General features: G+C 45.7%; 1 protein-coding gene across 1 annotated transcript in view; it reads left to right on the top strand.

The window, feature by feature from the left end:
- LOC115462245 (oocyte zinc finger protein XlCOF6.1-like) overlaps nucleotides 1-22156 on the top strand; it is a 92724-nt gene extending 70568 nt beyond the window's left edge. Inside the window, exon 2 of the mRNA XM_030192256.1 lies at nucleotides 21884-22156. Within this exon, the coding sequence (XP_030048116.1) occupies nucleotides 21884-22156 (273 nt within the window). The remainder of the gene's footprint in view (nucleotides 1-21883) is intronic.
- Nucleotides 22157-23071: the final 915 nt, after the last annotated feature.

Genomic DNA, 23071 nt, shown 5'->3' with positions numbered 1-23071 from the left:
CTCTTGCTCCTTCCCTCTGCTCACCTCCTCTCCCAGTCCCATCCATCTCCTGCTCCTTCCCACCCCACCCAGACCCATCCATCTCCTGCTCCTTCCCTCTGCTTCCCACCCCTCCCAGTCCCATCCATCTTCCCTCTGCTCCCCCCCCCCCCCCGCGAGGTCCAAGATGGTGACTCCGTTTACCCCCTCTCTCCTCCCTCCCTCCCTCCCTCCGGTGCAGGCAACAATCTTCAGCTTTTTCAGCGTTCCTGGCAGCGGTAGCGATGTACACGCTGCCTTCGGTCTGCCCCGGAAGCCTTCTCTTCAAGTTCCTGTTCCCACCTATGCGGGAACAGGAACTTGAAGAGAAGGCTTCGGGGCAGAGCCAAAGGCAGCGTGTACAACGCTACCGCTGCCAGGAACGCTGGAAAAGACTGCTGCCTGCGCCGGAGGGAGGGAGGAAGAGAGAGGGGCATAGGCGGTCGGCTTATAGCCACAATTAACACAGAAAAAAAATAAGTAAAAATAAAATAGTCACAATACCTTTTATTAAATTTAGATATTAGATATGTATCATATGTCAAACAATAAAGTGGTTGCTCAAAGCATATACTAACCACAATCGCTCAACTGCAAAACACTATGCACAAATTTGTGCAAAAACATACTCAAACCTTACTGTACCATAACACTAGGCAGACCCTAATACACCAATATACTACCCATATAGAAAATGCAGACCGTCAACAATATGAAACAAGGGATCATAATATCACAATTCTCATGTAGAGCCACAAAACACCCTTATAGGGTGGATAGTGTTCACAATGAGCTCCTTTTATTAACAACTATATATAGATCCTTCAAGAGGTAGTGTGTCATGATTTAGGCTCTAAAACCCTTTCCGATGTTTTGGTGCCACCTCAGTAATGCCAACACACAATCTCTCCACTGCAAAACACTATACACAAACTTGTGCAAAAACACACTCATAACCTTAGCAAACCATAACAGCACTAATTCCAAGGACAGGATGAGCTACAACCTTATGCGTGGAAAAGCAGCACTGTAATTACACCGGGCTCTAAAACACCAGTACACAACCTATTGAAACAAAAAAAAAAAAGGGTTGTAAATACTACACACTAGTAGAATACTGCACCTTGATTACACATGAAAAACACATGACACAACAGATATGAAGGCAAAACTGGAAAGTTACCTGAAGAAGTCAGACTCAGCATGCAGCAATACTAGAAAAATTGAAACTTACATGCAAAATATCACAGATGCACATTTCCAAAGCTGACATATTCCAGTTAATAAATTCTGAATAAAATACTTTTTTCTACCTTTGTTGTCTGATCATTTAGTTTTTCTATTCTTTGGTCCCAGTGTCTTCTTTCCATTTGATATTTTTTCTCTCAACATGTCCACCATCCTCCTGTGTCCTTATGCGTCCTGTCTACCATCTGTAGCCCTGTCCTTATCCTTTCTCCAGTTTCAGCATCTGCCCTCAAAGTGTTCCAATCCAGCCCTTAAATTCAGCAATTTCCCCTCCATCCAAATCCAGAATGTCTCCCCTCCATCCATGTGCATGAACTTCCTCTGTCTTTCCTCCCCTCCATCCATGTCCGGCATTTCTCCTCTCTCCCTTCCACTCCATCCGTGTGCATCTCCTTCTTCCCTCCCCTCCATCCATCCATGTCTTTCTCTTCTACCCTTCCATCCAGTGTCATCCCTCTTTCTCTCTCATCCTTCTACCCATTACCCTCTCCCAATCCTTCCGTCTATTGTCTCCCTCTCCTTCCATCCATTGTCTCCCTCTATCTCCCTTCCTTCTAAACAGTTCTCTCTCTCGACCCTTTTCCATTCAGCATGTCCTCTCTATCCCCATCCTTCCAGTGTCTTTCCTCTTTCCCTCCCTACCCTTACGTCCAGTGTCTTCCCTCTTTCTGCCCCCTCCTTCCAGCATTTTCCCTCTTTCTCCCTCCTTTCATTCAGCATTTCTCCGTCTGACAGCTAGGGTCTGCCCCAGTTTCTCCCCAGCAGCTTCTCTCTCTCTCTCCCCATCTTTCCACTAATCTCTCTCTCTCTCCTCTTCCATCCAGCATCTTCTCTCTGGCTCTCCCATGCTCTCTTCCATGTCCCCTCTTTCGCTCCCCATCTCTCTCTGGCTCTCCCCTGCTCTCTTCCATGTCCCTCTTTCGCGCCCCATCTCTCTCTGGCTGTCCCCTGCTCTCTTCCATGTCCCCTCTTTCGCTCCCCATCTCTCTCTGGCTCTCCCATGCTCCCTCTTTCTCTCCCCATCTCTCTCTGACTCTCTCCTGCTCTTTTGCATGTCCCTGGCTCTCCTCTGCACTTTTCCACTTTCTCTCTCTCTCCTCCAGCGTCCTCATGCATCCTACCTTTCTCTTCCCTCCCCTTCTTGCTCCCATCACTCTCACTCCTTTCTCCACCCCCCCTTTTCCTATTCCCTGCCATTGCTTTCCTTCCTCCCTCTTCCCCTTAGATGTGGCACCTTCCACCCCCTTTCCCTTTGGTCTAGCAGCTGGCTGGCATGATGCATCGCTCTCCCCCCCCCCCCCCCCCCCGGACTAGTTCGGTATCGCTTTCCCCCTCCGCTCCTGTCATGTCTTTGAACGTCGAGGATTCCTTCCGGTAGCAGCAGAATCGGCAATGATGTAAGCGCTGCTTTCAGCCTGCCCCGGAAGCCTTCTCTAGACAGCGTCCCTCCTACGCGGGAAACTGTACAGAGAGTGCTTCCGGGGCAGGCTGAAAGCAGCGCTTACATCATTGCCGATTCTGCTGCTACCGGAAGGAATCCTTGACATTCAAAGACGACGTGACAGCCAGGACAGGAGCGGAGGGGGAGAGCGATACTGCAGTAGTCGGGGGGGGTGGCGGTAATGATCGCGCGGTCCACGGGAGGGAGGGAGATGTTCAAGGCAGCGGGAGCTGCACCCGGGGTGGTCCAGTCTGCCCTGCCCTTGCTGCACTTCTGGCTGGGGAGGCTTAGCCTCCCCAAGCCTCTTATACCGGGCGCCTATGGAGAGGGGTAGACGTACACGCTCCTCTCCGTCCGCTTGGCTTCCCTGCCCTCTCTGTCTGCGTCCCGCCCGAAAGGAAATGACGTCAGAGGAAGGCGGGACGCAGATAGAGAGGGCAGGGAAGCCAAGCGGACGGAGAGGAGCGCGTGCCTGCATGTGGTTTTTTGGTTTTTTTTTAAACTAATGGCGCGGCGGCGCCTCGCGTCGTTTGGGGGGGCATTGCCCCCCCTCGCCCCCCCAGTCTACGCCTATGGTTGCACAGCATCTTGTTCCTTTTTATACTTTAATAAAAAGATTTAAATATAAAATCATAAGCGTTCGAGGCTCTACAGATGAGAACAGATCCCACGGGGACGGGACGGGGACAAACTTTGTCTCTGTGCCATTCTCTACTAAGAAAGGAGTGGTTTAGCTTCAAGATAGTTGGCAAGTTGTAAAGAGGATTGAACAAGCGATACAAGGAACTACTCCTTCATTGTGTAAATTCTCTCAAGAACGTTTGGTTAAAACGAAAGAGATGGATCAGAGACTTATAAAAGTTGAAACAGCATTTCGAAAGACTGAACAAACTTGTTACCTTGCAATCCACTGCAGTTTCTGCTGTTAAGGACAGTTGGCCGATTCATTCACACCTGGAAGCTCTGGAAAATAAAATCTCAGGGGTCCTTTTAACTAAAGGGTTGCCGTGCGGCAATCTGGAATTACCACCGGTGGCAGTTCCACCCCGAACGCACAGCATTTCCAGCGCTAGCGGAAATATTGGAAAAATATTTCCGCAGGGGGTTACCGCTGACTTAGTGACGGAACCCTTACTGCCACCTAAATCCTTATTGCACGGCCATTTTGTTTTAGGGCTACGGTAAAATGAGCGACTCTGCAAGCATCAAAAATACGCACTGACGCTAGCGCAGGCCCCCTTTTACTGCAGTTTAGTAAAAGGGCCCCTTAAGACACTTAAATTTTCTAGTGACATTATCTGGCTCCTTTACAGCTTCTGAAAATGTATCTAAAGAATATTGTTGGGTTTTTGAGGTTTCGGACTGATTCATTGTCCCAGGTACAAATAAGTACCTGTATATAATATGTAAGCCGCATTGAACCTGCTATGAGTGGGAAAGCGCGGGGTACAAATGTAACAAAAAAAAATAGAGGAATATATTTGCATCGCCTGCTCTGCTTTCCAGTGTTTCCATTTTCCTCTCGAGTCTCCAGCTTCCTCGTTAGCCTACTGCACTTTCCTAGATGTGGACTAAGCCTATGTATCTTTTCCTTTATTATTATTTTTTTAATTTTTGAATTATTCTTGGATATTTCTCTACTTTGAATGGTAAAATTACAAATAAGAATAAAAACCTTCCCTGTGGCTGCCTCCAAATGCTGTGTGAGTAATATCATGTCATTTCCGTTCAGCTTTTCTTTTGAAAGAGTTTTCATATTTAGAACATTTCAATGGTTTATGTCACATGTGACAATTACACAACAAGATGATGAAAAGTCTCCACAAAAAAACTAGGAATAACCAAACACAAACCAGAGTGAGAAACACCTTAATTATTACCCTACTTTGAACATTACAAATCAAAATACATATGCACCCGAATCAACACACTTTATCTGTGGTAATGGAGGAAAAAGACCTCAGCAGCGGTAGAAGCTCTGCAGATCAGTGGCTTAACACACCTTACAGACCAGCGGTACTTCCGAATTGCCACGCAGCGAGCCTGCAATAGGCTTTCTGCACTTCAGTAAAATGGTCCCTTTATACATTTGTTTTAAACCATTTTTCTCTCCGGTGAGACCCTATAGGCCATTGCAGCTTCTAAAACATTTAGAATATTTAACTGGTTTATTGTATAAGTCATTTCATGTCGTTGCAGCTCGATATGACATTCAGGAACATTTAAATGGTTTCTCTTTTGTATGATTCATTATATGCCATTTGCATATCGGCCTTCCTTACCAGCCCACCATACACTCACTGTGAGGTTTAACCCCTTCACACCACCTCTGCGATGGGGACGTCTTACCCAAAAGATTCTCACACAACCAGCTGTCAAATTCAGCAAGATTCTTTATTTTTCTTACTTCAACCAGCAGACAAAAATCATAAGCAAGGGCAGAGTGCAAGCAGCTACTGAAACATGAAAGAGAAAGATCAGGAGGGGGGCTATGCGGGAAGTTGTACAGAGGGTGCTTCTGGGGCAGGCAGAAGGTAGCACTTACATTGGTGATGCTGCTGCCAGAAGCCTCGAAGTTGAAAGACGTGCAGGAGCGGAGGGGGAGATATCACACTAGTTGGGGGACAGGGGTGAGAGGGAAGGACACCCATACAGCACCGTACCGGGGGGGGGGGGGGAAGACGGCAGCACCGCACCAGTCGGGGGGGGGGGGGGAGAGGAAGACGTCCAAGGCAGCACCCCCTCACGAGCTACACCCGGGGCGGTCCGCTCCCACCACCCCGCCCTCGGTATGCCACTTGTCTGTCTGTCCTCTCCTTCTCATTTGCTTATCTGTCTTTTCCACCTATCCTCTCTCACTTAGTTCCATCCCTCCCATATTCCATAACCATCTTTCCTATCTTCTAACTTGTTTCTATGTCATGTCCAGCTACAGTTCTTTCTCTAAATAGGCGACCAGGCAGGAGGCTCCTAGCGGGAGCTCCTAGCCACCGATCGCGTGGGCCCGGTCCTGTGTGCGCCTCGCTCGCCTGCCTCTGTGGGAGGGTGGCCCGGGAGCAGATCGTCCGGAGCTGCAGCCCGAGGGAGAGAGTTCGGAGCGCCGCGAGGCGGGAGTTGCGTGGCGGGCCCGGGGGGACTGGGGGCGCCGGCTGACCCGACCCAGCGCTGCCTGGGTCCAGAGCGGGCGAGGACAGTGGCCGGTCAGGGGAGGTGGATCGGAGCTCCATGTGGCGGGGTGGTGTGTGGATCCGGAGGGTCCCGGGGATCCTGCAGGTCTGGCTTTTGCATCATCCCCAGCCTCGGCTCCAGTCCTGCTGCTCACCTGAAACCAACTTTAGCTCCAGTCCTGCCGTTCCTGCCTACCTGCCTGCTGCTCCAGCTCCAGTCCTGCTGTTCCAGTCTTCTTCCCCCCAGAGTTGCATGCACCGGCTTTGGCTCCAGTCCTGCTGTTCCAGTCTTGTTGCATGCCACAGCTTCAGCTCCTATCCTACTGTTCCAATCTTTTTAGCCCCAGCGTTGCATGCCACAGCTTCGGCTCCACTCCCGCTGTTCCGGTCTTGTTGCTCCAGCGCTGCTTGCCCTGTTCCAGCCTGCAACCTCAGCTCCAGCCTACTGCCTCAACTTTGTTTGTGACTGCTACCTAGCGCTTGGGACTCCCTGAGTCACTACACATGGCTCCATTTCACATTCTCTTCCTAGTACTGTCCCTTCCCAATCTACTCCTCCACCTGAAGTCACTGTGCACTACAGTTATACATTGCCCTTTCGTTGATTTTATTACCTCACCATCTCTCTTGTCCTCCTCCTCCCTCCTTGCTTTCTGCCTTCAACATTTCATTCCTTCCATTCTACCTTCCCCATTCTATCTGAGTTCATCTCGCCTTCGTCGCCTTCATCGCCACTCCTCTCCTACTCTCGTCCGCACTGTCTTACTCCTTCTTCTCTCTGCTGGAGACATCAACCCCAATCTTGGTCCCCCTCACCAGCCCTCATCCTATTTGTGCAGGTTGCACCGTGACCTCTCCAATCTCATCTCTATTCTTCTCCTCCCCCCTCTTCTCTGCCCTTCTCATGCGCCCTATGGAATGCCCGCTCCATCTGCAACAAACTTTCATATATTCATGACCTTTTTATCTCTCATAGCCTCAATCTGCTTGCCATAACAGAAACTTGGTTCTGCCCTGAAGACTCTGCTTCAGTCGCAGCCCTCTGCCATGGCGGTTATCTCTTCTCCCATACTTCTCGCTCTGCTCGCCGCGGTGGTGGTGTTGGACTATTACTCTCACCCTCTTCCAAATTTCAATCTCTTCTGCCACCTCAGTCTCTCTGCTTTTCTTCCTTTGAAGTCCACTCCGTCCGCCTATTCACTCCTTTGCCTCTTCGAATAGCAGTTATTTATCGTCCCCCTGATAAGTCACTTTCATCCTTTCTCAGCGACTTTGATGCTTGGCTTTCCTTCTTTCATGATCCTTCTTCCCCCTCCCTCATCCTTGGTGACTTTAACATTCATGCTAATGATCCCTCCAACTCTTACGCTTCCCAGTTCCTCGCCTTAACATCCTCCAACTATGCTCCACTTCCCCCACTCACCAAAATGGTCACTGTCTTGATCTCTTATAACTGCTGTCCCTCCAATTCCTTTGCCTCAGATCTTCTCCTCTCTGACCATCATCTAATAACCTTCACACTTAAACTTCCTCTTACCCAATCCCATCCAATCTTAACCAATTTATCTATGAATCTTCAGGCTATTGACCCTACTACCCTATCCTCCAGTGTCTCGAACCTCTTCTCTACCACTGCACCATCCAAATCTGTCAATGAAGCCGTCTCTTCCTACAATACTATTCTATCCTCTGCTTTGACACTCTTGCACCTCTCATGCCCCGTCCTATAAGGCGTACCAAACCCCAGCCTTGGCTGACCTCTAAAATCCGCTACCTACGTTCCTGTGCCCCCTCCACCGAACGCCTCTGGCTGAAATCTCGTGCCCTTGCTGACTTTATACAAGTTCATGCTCCTTCCAATCTGCTCTTTTGCTTGCCAAACAGGACTATTACATCCAGCTGACTAATTCTCTCAGCTCAAAACCTCGACTTCGCCACAATGAACTCTCTCCTCAAGGTGCCTCCATCTTCAACTCCCCCCTCACTATCTCCTCAGACCCTAGCTGAGTTGTTCCACGACAAGGTTTAGAAGACAAACCTCAAATTCTCAACCAAGCCACCCCCACCTCTCTCTCACCTTGTCTGTTCCACTAACTACCCAACCCCTCCGTCCTTTTCCTCCTTTCCCGAAATCACTGATGAGGAAACATCACATCTTCTCTCCTCCTCAAAACGAGCTACCTGTTCCTCTGATCCCATTCCTACCCACTTTCTTAACACCATCTCTCCTACTCTCACCCCTTTTATCTGTCATATCCTCAATCTTTCACTTTCCACTGCAACCGTTCCCGATGCCTTCAAATATGCCGTGGTCACACCACTCCTTAAGAAGCCTCCACTTGACCCTACCTGTCCTTCCAATTATTGACCCATCTCCCTCCTCTCCAAGATACTTGAACGTGCCATTCACCACCGCTGTCTTGACTTTCTTTCATCTCAAGCTGTTCTTGATTCATCTCAAGCTGTTCTTGACCCACTCCAATCTGGCTTTCTCCCTCTTCATTCAACTGAAACTGCACATACAAAAGTTTCCAACGACCTGTTACTGGCCAAATCCAGAGGTCTCTATTCTATCCTCATCCTTCTCGAGGTATCCACCGCTTTTGACACTGTTGATCACAGCTTACTCCTTGATACGTTGTCTTCACTTGGATTCCAGGGCTCTGTTCTTTCCTGGTTCTCCTCCTACCTCTCGCTTCGCACCTTTAGTGTACACTCTGGTGGATCCTCTTCCACTTCTATCCCACTACCAATCGGTGTACCTCAGGGTTCTGTTCTCGGTCCTCTCCTGTTCTCCATCTACACTTCTTCCCTTGGTTCTCTGATATCATCCCATGGCTTTCAATACCATCTCTACGCTGACGACTCCCAGATCTACCTTTCTACTCCCGAAATCTCAACCAGCATCCAGACCAATGTATCAGCCTGTCTATCAAATATCGCTGCCTGGATCATCTGAAACTTAACAAGGCCAAAACTGAGCTTCTCATCTTTCCCCCTAAACCCACCTCTCCTCTACCCCCTTTCTCTATTTCTGTGGATGGCACTCTCATTCTCCCTGTCTCATCAGCTCGTAACCTTGGGGTCATCTTCCAAAAACCTGTCGTTTCTTTCTCTATAACATCAGCAAAATCCGTCCCTTCCTCTCTGAGCACTCTACCAGAACCCTTATCCACACTCTTATCACTTGTCGCCTAGATTATTGCAACCTGCTTCTCACCGGCCTCCCTCTTAGCCATCTCTCTCCTTTACAATCAGTCCAAAACTCTGCTGCGCGACTCATTTTCCGCCAGAGTCGCTATGCTCACATTAAGCCTCTCCTCAAGTCACTTCACTGGCTCCCTATCCATTTCCGCATTCAATTCAAACTTCTCTTACTGCCCTATAAGTGCATTCACTCTACCACTCCCCAGTACCTCTCAACTCTTGTCTCTCCTTACGCCCCCCCCCCCCCGGGTACTCCGTTCTGTGGATAAATCTCTCTTCTCTGTCCCCTTCTCCTCTACTGCTAATTCCAGACTCCGTTCCTTTTATCATGCTGCACCTCACGCCTGGAATAGACTTCCCGAGCCTGTACGTCTGGCCCAGTCTTTGGCCATTTTCAAATCCAGGCTAAAAGCCCACCTCTTTAACGCTGCTTTTGACTCCTAACCACTACTCATTTGCCCTGTACCCTTTTATTCCCACCTCTTTAATTCCCTTACTTCTTAGCTGTTTTGTCTGTTTGCCTGTCCTATTTAGATTGTGAGCTCTTTGAGCAGGGACTGTCTTTTCATGTATGGTGTACAGCGCTGCATATGCCTTGTAGCGCTCTAGAAGTGATAAGTAGGAGTAGTAGTAGTAAATTCCTAACATTGCAGAGACAGTTTGCTCCTGGTACCTTCCTTATCTGCTTAGAATACAAGTTTAGAAGCAGTGGTAATAATGAACAGAATAAATGTTAAAGTACATATCTCCATACAGGCTTACCTTAATGTAATTTATATAAGTAAAGCTAATATAATTCCTATATGTAACTCCCTGTCCAGAAGAGCTTACAATGTTACCATTTTTATAATGCTTAAAGTGCAATGAACTCCTGCACACTCTCTACTGAACTGCCACACAGTTCATACATACTGGTCCACGATCCTTGTTCTTAGGCATGTCTTAATGCCTTAAACTATGTGACAGGCCTACGCAATCCCTCTTTTCAGATATTCCTAGTTTGTCTAGGCCATATTGGCCTGCTCTGACCTTCCTCTCTGACAGTAACCCCTTGTTTTTTTAAACATGTATAACATCTTGAATATTGATTTATTGCAAGCCCAGTCATATGGTTCTTCCCTCTGAAACATTTATCACCTTCTGAACATTTTTAAATGGTTTCTCACCCATGAGTCCTTTTGTGCTATTTCAATTGGACCTTCTTATTAAAACATTTACCACGTACTTAATATTTAAATGTTTTTTTCTTCTGTATGAGTTTTCGTGAACTTTCTCCTTGGCCTTCCTTCTGAAACATTTATCACATTAGGAACACTTATGGTTTCACTCCTGTATGAGTCATTTTGTGGCATTCCAAGTTTACCTTGCTTCTAAACCATTTATAACATTCTGAACACCGAAATGATGTCTCCTGTATGAGTCTTTTTGTGTTTTTTCACCTCACCCTTGGTTCTAAACCATTTATCACATGTAAATGATTTCTCTCTGGTATGAGTTTTTTCATGCTGTTTCAGATGACTTTTAGAGCGAAAGGATTTATCACATTCTGAACACTGAAATGGTTTCTCTCCTGTATGAGTCTTTTCGTGTTTTTTCACATCACTCCTGGTTCTGAACCATTTATCACATTCTGAACAGTTAAATGCTTTCTCTCCTGTATGAATCCTTTCATGTTGTTTCAGATTCCCTTTGACGGCAAACAATTGATCACATTCTGAACATTGAAATGCTTTCTCTCCTGTATGTACGCTTTCATGACATTTCAGATTTCCTTTGAAGCAAAACGATTGATCACATTCTGAACACTGAAATGGTTTCTCTCCTGTATGAGTTCTTTCATGCCGTTTCAGATTACTTTTAGAGCTAAAGGTTTTATCACATTCTGAACATTGAAATGCTTTCTCTCCTGTATGACTCACTCTGTGATATTTCACATCACCTTTTGTTCTAAAGCATTTATCACATTCTGAACATTGAAATGGTTTCTCTCCTGTATGAGTTCTTTCATGCCTTTGTTTGGAAACATTTATCACATTTTGAACATTGAAATGGTTTCTCTCCTGTATGAGTCATTTTGTGGCCTTTCAGGTTTACTTTGCTTCTGAAACATTTATCACATTCTGAACATTGAAATGGTTTCTCTCCTGAATGAGTTCTCTTATGCTGTTTCAGATGCCCTTTAAAGCTAAAGGATTTATCACATTCTGAACAATTAAATGGTTTATGTTTCATGTGACTTATTTTATGCAGTTGTAGGTTCTTTTTCTCACTGAAACATTTATCACATTCAGAACATTTACATGTTTTTTCACGATTTCCAGCGTATCCAGATGGGTTAGTTTTGTGCATATCTTGACAGTCATGAACTTCAGTCCTAAGCCCGCTTATGTGGTGCTCAATAAAATTGGAGTCGGTAGTAAAGGTTTCCCAAACATCAGCCCTTTTAAAATCTCTCTCGATGTTGAGTCTTCCAGGTTGTTCAAGTCTTGGGAAAAAGCTACAGTTTCTCTTTTGTCTTTCTAATCTTTCTCCTTTCTGAGCTGCTGCTTTTTTCTTACCGGTTTGTATTATGCTACTGATACCTCCGTCTGCTGAAGGATCTGTGCTGTCTCTGGAGGAGTCTTTGTGTTTCCATTCCTCTTTTTGCTGCTCATCACACATTCTCACTCTTTCACTCTCATTCCCAAATCCATCATTTGTTGGATAAAATAGAAAGAGTACGATCTTTCATTTTACAGCTATGGAAAAGGATATATTTAAGGTGGGCAGGAGCGAGGAAAATGTGCTCCTACCCCACAAAATCCACTGGAGCACCTGGCTAGAAGAGGAAGAACCGGGGAAGGGGGGGGGGGGAGGGAGGATAGAAAAATTGTCAGGAGAACTGGGGGGGGGGGGGGGGGTTTGAAATAAAAAAGTTATGTGGGTGCCAGCCCGATATTCAGCAGTTCATGTCCTATGTGAGCCAGCCGGCACCCCCATAACCCTAGGCTCCTCCTATAACAGCCCCTTATTTTGAGAGCGATCACAGGCAATATTAAGGGTACCGGTACTACCTGCTTTAATGCCACTGAGCATTGGGGGTTAGGCAGCCCCAGGGGATTCTTGAGAATATGGCCTAGTAAATATGAAGGGTACAGATTTATAGGCGTGACGATATTAAATATATTTCTCTTACTGTGAATTAAACAAAACACAAAAACATTCCACTGCACTACTCAGGCCAAAGCAATTAAATTATCTCAGAAGAAACCTCCCCCTTTCCCTGAGAGGAACTCTGCTACAGTATAATTATGTCCACGACTAGGTTTGATGAAAGAGGGAAGCAGGTGGCCAGTGTTTCCATCAGCGCTATATTATGGCTGGAGGGTTATAGAGGGAACAGGGCAGGTGAAGAGACCTGGGTGCCTTAAGGCGAGAGAGAAAAGATGGAACAGTAAAACCAGCTGGTTCCTGAGAACGTCACCTTTTCCTCAGAACCATGACCTTGTATAAGTGCGATAAGAAGTTCTAACAAGATTGGGCCCAATTGGGTCCCAGGAAATGCATCTTTTATGTGCCTTCTCAATCAAAAATAAAAGGACATTTTACAGAACCAACTTCTTTGAATTCTAAGCTAAGAGAAATTGTACATAAGCCTCTTGTAAGGAAGGGGCAAGAAGACCACTGACCATCTCTCACTTGTTGGTCTCACCTAACAATGAGATTTTGCCTGTGTAGCCCAATTACCCTGTGTTATTTTTGCTGCAAAATACTTTATTTTAACTTTGGTAACAACAAAACAGAAACAGAGAGAGTAAAGATGAAAAATGGCAGGGGGCACAGAAAGAGAGAAGGCCGCTTGGCAGGGGGAACAGAGAGTGAATGAGGGAGAGAAGAGACATTGCATGGGACAGAAAGAGAGAGAAAGAGACAGAAGAGGCTGGATGGCAAGGGGTACAGAGAGAGAGACAGAAGAGGCTGGATGGCAAGGGGTACAGAGAGAGAGAAGAAGCAGCTTTACTGCAGGGGGCAGAGAGAGTGAAGAGGCTGTACTGCAACAGACACAGGGAGACTGAGAAGAGGCTAGGGTGGAAGTGCAGAGGAAAGAAGGGGAAAAATGGGACGGGGGAGGAATGGGGACACAGAAGGCAGATCTGAACATGGGAATAGGGAAAGGGACACAGAGGAAATGATGGTGGAAAGAAAAAGTCAAATAGACAAGAGATCCTGGAAAGCAGAAAATGGATGAAACTGGTGTGTGGGGGAGAGTAAGGAAGGAGCAGAAGATGGATGGGGGGGGGGGAGGAGGAGGCAGATGGGGCTAGGGGTTATGGGTAGAGGGGAGGGAAATGAAGTAGAAGATGGGGTGGGGGAGGAGCAGTAGGTGGATGGGGCTAGAGGGTATAGATAGAGGGGAGGGGAACAGAGTAAAAGTGATGGGCAGACTCTTCAGGTGGCCGCAGGTAACCCCAGGAAGGTACTAGGTGTTTCAAGATAAAGTCGTACTGATTTTGGTAAAATGGGGGAATATCTGAAGAAGGAGCTGATGGCATGGGTCAGGATAGGTGAAGCGGAAGTGCAGTGGTCCAAGCTGAAAACTGCGATAAATAGGGTAACCGATCTTTACACAAGGAAAGTAAACAAAAACAAGAGAAACAGGAAGCCTATGTGGTTCTCCAAAGAAGTAGCTGAAAAAATAAGAGCAAAAGAGGCTTTGCTCAAGAAATACAAAAGAACACAACGAGAGGATCACGGAAAAGATTATCGGATTAAACTTAAAGAAGCGAAGAAGGAAATACAGCTATTGGGGAACGGAATTGCAAGACTGAAAGACGCTGAGAATAGCTATGCGGAGAGTGATGAGGATAAAGTGAATGTGCTAAACAAATACTTTGCTTCAGTGTTCACGGAATAAAATTCTGGAGAAGGATCTTAGTTGGTTGAGGAGGGGAATATCTGAGAATGGAGTGGATACAGCGCCGTTCATAGAAGAAAGCGTTTATAAACAGCTCGAAAACCTGAAAGTGGAAAAAGCTACAGAGCTGGATAGGATACATCCCAGTGAGGGTGTGTTTTTTGCCTCTATGTCACTGATCAGGTAGGATTTATTACTGGAAGGCAAGCAGCAGATGGTAGAAGAGTACTTTCCATCTATGAAGGGTGAAATACAAAAGAGGTGTATAGACTCTTTGCTTTCGTATCAAACTGCTAAACTAGACAAGGAAATTTCTTCCTGGATAGTTCAGGCATCAAGCTCAAAACAGATTTGTTTCAGAATTATGGAAGGAAATGAACATATTAGTTTTCATTCATGATAATATGCTGTAATTTCTGGTTTGTCTAGTCTCGTTGTATGTAACCCACATAGAACTGCGAGGTATTGTGGACTATAAAAACAAAGTGTTATTGTCACCAAACGCCTAGCGCCCGCCTGAGGTTAACCCTGTGGCCACCTGGAGGGTCTGTCTCCAACATTGCTCAAGACCGCCTGCACCTGGGCATGTACTACTACTACTACTACTATTTAGCATTTCTATAGCGCTACAAGGCATATGCAGCGCTGCACAAACATAGAAGAAAGACAGTCCCTGCTCAAAGAGCTTACAATCTAATAGACAAAAAATAAATAAAGTAAGCAAATCAAATCAATTAATGTGAACGGGAAAGAAGAGAGGAGGGTAGGTGGAGGCGAGTGGTTACAAGTGGTTACGAGTCAAAAGCAATGTTAAAGAGGTGGGCTTTCAGTCTAGATTTAAAGGTGGCCAAGGATGGGGCAAGACGTAGGGGCTCAGGAAGTTTATTCCAGGCGTAGGGTGGAGCGAGACAGAAGGCGCGAAGTCTGGAGTTGGCAGTAGTGGAGAAGGGAACAGATAAGAAGGATTTATCCATGGAGCGGAGTGCACGGGAAGGGGTGTAGGGAAGGACGAGTGTGGAGAGATACTGAGGAGCAGCAGAGTGAGTACATTTATAGGTTAGTAGAAGAAGTTTGAAGAGGATGCGAAAACGGATAGGGAGCCAGTGAAGGGTCTTGAGGAGAGGGGTAGTATGAGTAAAGCAACCCTGGCAGAAGACGAGACGCGCAGCAGAGTTTTGAACCGACTGGAGGGGGGAGAGGTGATTAAGTGGGAGGCTAGCAAGAAGCAGATTGCAGTAGTCTAAACGAGAGGTGACAAGGGTGTGGATGAGGGTTTTGGTAGAGTGCTCGGAAAGAAAGGGGCGGATTTTACGGATGTTGTAAAGAAAGAAACGACAGGTCTTGGCAATCTGCTGGATATGAGCAGAGAAGGAGAGAGAAGAGTCAAAGATGACCCCAAGGTTTCGAGCTGAGGAGACAGGGAGAATGAGAGAGCCATCAACAGAAATAGAAAACGGGGGGAGCGGGGAGGTGGGTTTGGGGGGGGGGGAAATGAGAAGCTCGGTTTTGGTCATATTTAATGATAAGATCAACGATAAGACTAGCTCAAATGATAGCGTTGGCGCTCATATAAATATTGAGCAAAGTGTGATCTCTTGGAGATCGGTCAACGCTTGGAAGCACTGAGGTCCAATTGGATAAGTTTATCAAGTTGAGTATCAGCTGGGAGGAAAATACTCAAATACCAACTGGAAGATATAGTAAGGGATTGAATTTAAACCAGTGGTTCCCGTAATTTAGATTGTGTTGAGTAACAAAAGTAGTATACCATGCCATACTTTGTATTGTTGTTTAAATATTTTTACTGCTCTAATTGACTATCCAGCTTATAATCGAACGAGAAAAACGCCCAAGTTCCGACCTAAATCGGGAGATGGGCGTTTTTCTCACAAAAACAAATAAAGCGGTATAATGGAAAGCCGAACTTTGGACGCTTTCAACTGCACTCCGTCGCGGATGCGGACAAAGTTGACGGGGGCGTGTCGGAGGCGTGGTGAAGGCGGAACTGGGGCGTGGTTATCACCCGAACAGAGATGGGCGCCTTTCGCCGATAATGGATGCGTTTGTAGGTAGAATTTAGGGCACTTTTCCTGGACCCTGTTTTTTCACGAATAAGGCCCCAAAAAGTGCCCTAAATGACCAGATGACCCCCAGAGGTAGTCGGGGATGACCTCCCCTGACTCCCCCAGTGGTCACTAACCCCCTCCCACCACAAAAAAATGATGTTTCACAACTTTTTATTTTCACCCTCAAATGTCATACCCTCCTCCCAAGCAGCAGTATGCAGGTCCCTGGAGCAGTTGTTAGGGGGTGCAGTGGACGTCAGGCAGGTGGACCCAGGCCCATCCCCCCCCTACCTGTTACAATTGTGCTGCTTAATGCTACTAGTCGTCCAACCCCCCCAAACCCACTGTACCCACATGTAGGTGCCCCCCTTCACCTCTTAGGGCTATAGTAATGGTGTAGACTTGTGGGCAGTGGGTTTTGAGGGGGATTTGGGGGGCTCAACACCCAAGGGAAGGGTGCTATGCACCTGGGAGCTCTTTTACCTTTTTTTTTTTTTTTGTAAAAGTGCCCCCTAGGGTGCCCGGTTGGTGTCCTGGCATGTGAGGGGGACCAGTGCACTATGAATCCTGGCCCCTCCCACGAACAAATGCCTTGCATTTATTCGTTTTTGAGCTGGGCGATTTCATTTTCCATTATCGGTGAAAAGCAAAAACGCCCAGCTCACACCTTGGCGAATAAAACATGGGCGTCTATTGTTTTTTGAACATACGGTTCACTCCGCCCCTTCACGGACCCGTTCTCGGAGATAAACGCCCATGGAGATAGGCGTTTCTGTTCCATTATGCCCCTCTATTGCTCATGTTTGATTTATTCTTACTGTACACCGCCTTGAGTGAATTCCTTCAAAAATGCGGTAAATAAATCCTAATAAATAAATAAATAACAGACTTTGATATAAGACCTCAGTCAGTAAGATCAAAGCTCCAGTATATTATAGTATGAAGTATATAGTACGAGTTCTGTTCCCTTAAATCTCCAATATTTTGAACAGACTTCCTGGTCCTTACACTGGAAATCTCTCATGTTGACTGATTTAGCAGTTGGAAGGAGGAGGCAGCAACAACAACTGAAGAGGTGGGAGATAAAGAGGTTGTGGATTAGTGTAGCTAAGGTTGGAGAAAGAACAGGAGATGGCATGACGTCAGAAAGCTGAAGCCGGTATAGCCCAACAGGCGCCATATTGGTACACGGAAAACAAAGCAAACAGTCAGCTGCTGTATCCTTTGTTATTGTTATTTTATCTCAGTTATATTTAGAAACATGACGGTGTGTGCAGCATATGTACACAGAGGAATTGTCACAACGGAATAAGCTTTCATCAGTTAGAGTAGTAAGTTGTCCCAAATCACTATCACTGTGTCATTTTGAGGGTTTGTATTGGTGCTGAGATTTTTTCACCTAGTAAAGGGCCACCAAAATAGACATCATGTTATGAGAATCAGGTGATCAACATTCAGAGTTTTTTTTAATTTCTAAGTGAAAAGGGTTTTTCAAACTTTAATAAGGGGGTGGTGGCTTGCCTGAGGCAATAGTGTGAGGTGGAGCTACCCTCTGCCGTTGTCAACTTACAGAGGGAGGAGCCCTCCTGTGAGGGAGAGTCGGTGCCAATTCCAACAGGCACCCTATTGGACACCTGCAGATATCAAGGGTCCTCTTGCCTTGAAAAGATTTGTACCACAGGTGTGAGGCCGCAGGGCATGCCAAAAGGGGCGTGTTGTAAGGTACACACCCTGCCCCTTCGGAGTTTTGACTCTATACTATAATTCTCAAAGGGGAAGCGTAAAGTGAAGCCGAAGACAGCGACTCCAAGTGTCCTGGGTCCTATGGACAAACACCTGATTTCTTCTGGACCATCAATTAATCAAGTATTATCTCCCCTTGGAGCTTCTTTGAGCTCACTGGAGCAGACCCTACCTCTCCCTCCCTTTGCCTGTCAGATAAGGCTTCCCAGGTGGTGCCCCTTCCTCAGGCTGGAGCTTCAGTTGGAAGAAGCAGTTTCATCATTAACTTTTGTCCAGTTGCCAACAGCTATTCAGGCAGCTACCCCAATTCAGCAGCCTTCAGCTATTCAGGACCAGCAGGAAATGACGTTAAGAGATTTGTGGGATTCAATTCAGCATATGGAGAGTATGTTCAATTCCACTGTTTCTCAGATTGCAGTTTTTCTCAAATGGTGGTAAATAAATTGGAGAATGTAGATTCTAATATGCAATGTTTTGATACGAGCGTATTTAATGTTGAGAAGCAAATAGAATGTTAGGTATTTATTAGGAAAGGAATGGAAAATTAAAATAAGAATGTTATAATGCCTTTCTATCACTCCACAGTGCGACTGCACCTCAAATACTGTGTGCAATTCTGGTCACCGCATCTCAAAAAAGATACAGCGAAATCAGAAAATTTACCGAGAAAGGTGATGAAAAAGATAACAGGGATGTACGACTCCCCTATAAGGAAAGGCTAAAGCGGCTAAGGCTCTTCAGCTTGGAGAAGAGGCAGCTGAGGGGAGATATGACAGAGGTCAATAAAATAATGAGTGGAATGGAACGGGTGGACGTGAATCGCTTGTTTACTCTTTCTCAAAATACTACGACTAGGGGACACACAATGAAACTATTAAGTAGTAAATTGAAATCAAAGAAAATATTTCAAAACTCTGGAATTCATTGAAAGAAAATGTGGTAAACGCAGTTACCTTAGCAAGGTTTTAAAAAAGGTTTGGCTAACTTCCTAAAAGAAAAAAGTCCAAAAGCCATTATTAAGATGGACTTAGGGAAAATCCACTGCTTATTTCAAGGATAAGCACATACAATCTATTTTACTGTTTGGGGATCTTGCCAGGTACTTGTAAATTGGTTTGGCCACTGTTGGAAAATAGGATACTGGGCATGAGGGACCTTCAGTCTGTCCCAATCTGGCAACACTTTCCTACTACTATTATTATTATTATTATTACATTACATTTGTACCCCACATTATCCCACCTTTTTGCAGGCTCAATGTGGCTTACAGAGTAAGGTTATGATAAAGTCAGTACATGATTTAAATTCAGTAGATCATAAGTTGAGGTAAAAGAGGATTTAGATGGACGGATGTTGGTAGGTTGTGTGAGAAGTGTTTTAGGTGTGCTTGGGTGGTTTGGGGGATGATTTGTGTCATTGAGGGTGACTTTTGTAAGCTTTGTTAAAGAGGTGTGTTTTCAGAGCTTTGCGGAAGCTGGTTAGATTGTTCATGGTTTTCAGGGCCTTGGGTAACGCATTCCAAAACTGTGTGCTTTTGTATGCAAAGGTCGTAGCATAAGCCTGTTTGTATTTCACTCCTTTGCAGCTGGGGAAATTCAGATTGAGGAATTTGCGGGCCGATCTTTTGGCGTTTCTGGGCGGTAGGTCCACTAGGTTTAGCATATAGAGTGGGCCGTCTGCGTGAATGATTTTGTGCATGGTTGTGCAGATCTTGAACTCAATACGTTCCTTGAGTGGTAGCCAATGTAGTTTCTCTCTTAGGGGCTTCGCACTTTCATATTTAGGTTTTCCAAAGATGAGTCTGGCTGCCGTGTTTTGGGTTGTTTGGAGTTTTTTAATGATCTGTTCTTTACAGCCTGCGTACAGAGAGTTGCAGTAGTCCAAGTGGCTTATTACTAGTGACTGTACCAGGGTGCGAAAGACGTTTCTTGGGATAAAAGGTTTAATTCTTTTGAGTTTCCACATCGATTGGAACATTTTTTTCATTGTGTTCTTCACGTGGGTATCGAGTGTGAGGTTTCGATCCATGGTGACTCCAAGAATTTTCAGGTTTTCTGAGATAGGAAGTGTGCAGTGAGGTGTGGTTATAGTGGAGTAACTGTTTGTGTTGTATTGGGAGGTGAGAACTAGGCATTGGGTTTTTTCTGCGTTGAGCTTTAACCGGAATGAGTCCGCCCAAGAGTGCATGATTTGGAAGCTCTGGTTGATCTCGTTGGTTATTTCATTTAAGTCACTCTTAAATGGGATGTAGATTGTGACGTCATCGACATATATGTAGGGGTTAAGGTTTTGATTGGCCAAGAGTTTGGCTAGTGGTATCATCATTAGGTTGAAGATTGTGGGTGAAAGGAGGGATCCTTGAGGGACTCCACATTCCGGTGTCCAAGGCGGTGATCTGGTAGTATTCATTATAACTTGGTAGGATCTAGTGGTGAGGAATCCTTTAAACCATTTGAGAACTTGGCCTCCGATTCCGAAGTATTCTAGTATGTGTAGTAGTATTCCATGATCCACCATGTCGAAGGCACTGGACATGTCGAATTGTAATATGAGTATGTTCTTGCCGGTTGCAATTGTTTTTTTGAATGAGTTCATTGCGGACACTAGTATGGTTTCGGTGCTATGATTTGAACAGAATCCCGACTGTGACTCGTGTAGAATTGAGTGTTTGGTCAGGTAATCTGTGAGCTGCTTCGTCACTATGCCTTCCATCAACTTTGTAATGAGTGGGATCGAGGTGACTGGTCGGTAGTTGGTTAAGTCCATTGTGCTTTTCTTGGCATCGTTTGGCAACGGAGTGAGTAGTATGTTTCCATTTTCCGTGGGGAAGAGACCATGTAGGAGTCTATAGTTTAATTTGGTTCGTGAGGTCTTTTTTTAATTGTTTGGGTGCAGCTCTTATTAGGCTGGTAGGGCAAATGTCGAGTTTGCACTGAGATTTGGCATATTTTTTGAGCCAGTGTGTGAGTTCATCTACTGAAATTAGGTCAAAATTGGTCCATGATCGATCAGCTGGGTATTCCCTGGGTATTGGGTCTAGGCATTCAAGGATGCTTGAATATTCAATGGTGTTACTTAGTATCATGCATCTGAGCTTTGCGATTTTTTCATTGAAATACTTTGCTAGGTTGGCTGCCGATGGGGTGTCTGTGTTGTTCGAGGTGACTCGTATGGTGTTTAGGAGATTGTTTACGAGTGAAAAGCGTTTGTGTGTGTCCTTGTAATCTGGTTCTATTATGGTTTTGTAATACGTTCTTTTGGTATGTCTGATGCTGTATTTGTATTTTCTTTGTAATTGTTTCCATTCTTTAAGTGTGTGTTCATCTTTTTTTTTGCTCCATGCTCTTTCTATGGCAACATTCATGTGCATTTTCCCCTCTGCCTTCTCTTCTACACTCACACACACACTTTCCTTCTATCCATGTGCAGAATAGTCTCCTCTCCCATTCCTTCCTTTCATTTGCTTTCCCACTCCCCTTCTCTTCCATGTGCATTTCCCCTCTCCTCTTTCTTTTCCTTCATGTGGATCTCCCACTTCACGTCACTTCCCTTCCATCCATATGCAGAATCTTCCTCTCTGCCTTCCATTCATGTGCAGCTTCTGGCCCCCACCCTGTTCCCCCCTAGGGGTCCCACATGCCTTCCTACCTCCCACTGTCCCCCTCCTCAAAAGCCTACAGATTTGTAGCATTAGCAGGTAGGGTTGGCAGTCTTGCTCTCAACAGCTGGCCTGAAGCTTTCCCCTTGCTGCCTCCTTCTCACATGGCAACAGAGCTTCACTGGACATGGACAACTACGGAGAGAGAAGAGAAAGCAGGAAAAACTGGACAGAAATATTTTCCTGTTAGTGCTGGAACCCTGTGTGCAAGAGGAGACAATCATTTCTTACCTTATCAGAAACCAGGGCAGACATTTCCCTGCTGTTTCCCCTCTGAATAGATTGAAGCTGGAGATTTCCCTTTTCCTGGACAGATGAATAAAACAGGAGGAGGTTGAGCTGATTCCAGATCTGCAGAGCTGAGACTGGGTCTTGCAGGGATTCCAGGACCCAGAGACAGAAAGGTTTTGCTTTTGTTCTCAGTCTTTTCCCTCTTTGCAGCTCTTGTTGCAGACACTAGACAAAGAACAGACAGAGCATGTTCAGAGCTCCTCCCCCTGGTGTGGTCAAGGAGATGGAATTGACAGAGCTCCTCCCCCTGGTGTGGTCAAGGAGATGGAACAGACAGAGCTCCTCCCCCTGGTGTGGTCAAGGAGATGGATCGGACAGAGCATGTTCAGAGCTCCTCCCCCTGGTGTGGTCAAGGAGATGGAACGGACAGAGCATGTTCAGAGCTCCGCCCCCTGGTGTGGTCAAGGAGATGGCATGATGTGAAAAGGCTGAAGCCACTTCATCCAAGGAAGTTTTCATTCTCTCAAATGCAGCCACCGCCATCTTTGTACACCCAAAACAACGTACTAGACAGGATGATAAGCTCTGCCTACTAACTTCAGGGCACATAATGGGTCATGCACGCTCCTTGGGTGAGGTGTTTCTGGGATTTCCTACCTCCTTAAAGTGCATCTGTGTAGAGCAAGGAGGTTAAATAAACGGGAGTGGAAGTGAGCCTATCTAGTCCACTATAAGCAAGAAAGCCAGTTTCCCCTTCCCAGCGCAGCCGTCATCCTCATTCACTCAAAACAAAGCAAGCAAACCTAGGCGCTGCTGCTCCACATTGTTGTTTTTTAATTGTTGTTCCATCTGAAACAAGTCTAAAGCTGTTTCAACTGGATAGACAGTGCCTTAAAACAAGGAGGAGTGGCCTAGTGGTTAGCAGTGGTGGACTTTGGTCTTGAGGAACTGGGTTCGATTCCCACTTCAGGCACAGGCAGCTCCTTGTGACTCTGGGAAAGTCACTTAACCCTCCATTGCCCCATGTAAGCCGCATTGAGCCTGCCATGAGTGGGAAAGTGCAGGGTACAAATAAAATAAAAAAAGGTGGAGGACAAAAGGGTTTTGTTTCTTACTGGACAGCTTTTTAATTTATTTGAAAGCTTCCCATCTGTAGATATGAATATCCTGAAATCATAACTGAATATCACTAAAACAGCTTTAAAAAAAATTATTATAGCTGGTAGAAACAGCAATTTTAAACTCTGTATTTTGTGCTCATTTTTCTACACTAAAAACTAAATAAATACATTGTATACAATACAGATGGCCAAATTTCAATGAAAATATCCTGTTTCCTGATGGGTTCATCTTAACTGTTGTAATCTGCCCTGGGAAGCCTGGTGTTATAACGATGAT

Source organism: Microcaecilia unicolor, chromosome 2 (assembly GCF_901765095.1).
Source record: "Microcaecilia unicolor chromosome 2, aMicUni1.1, whole genome shotgun sequence".
Lineage (NCBI taxonomy): Eukaryota > Metazoa > Chordata > Amphibia > Gymnophiona > Siphonopidae > Microcaecilia > Microcaecilia unicolor.
The sequence above is the reverse complement of the archived record's forward strand: the minus strand, read 5'-3'. Positions and strand labels throughout refer to the sequence as shown.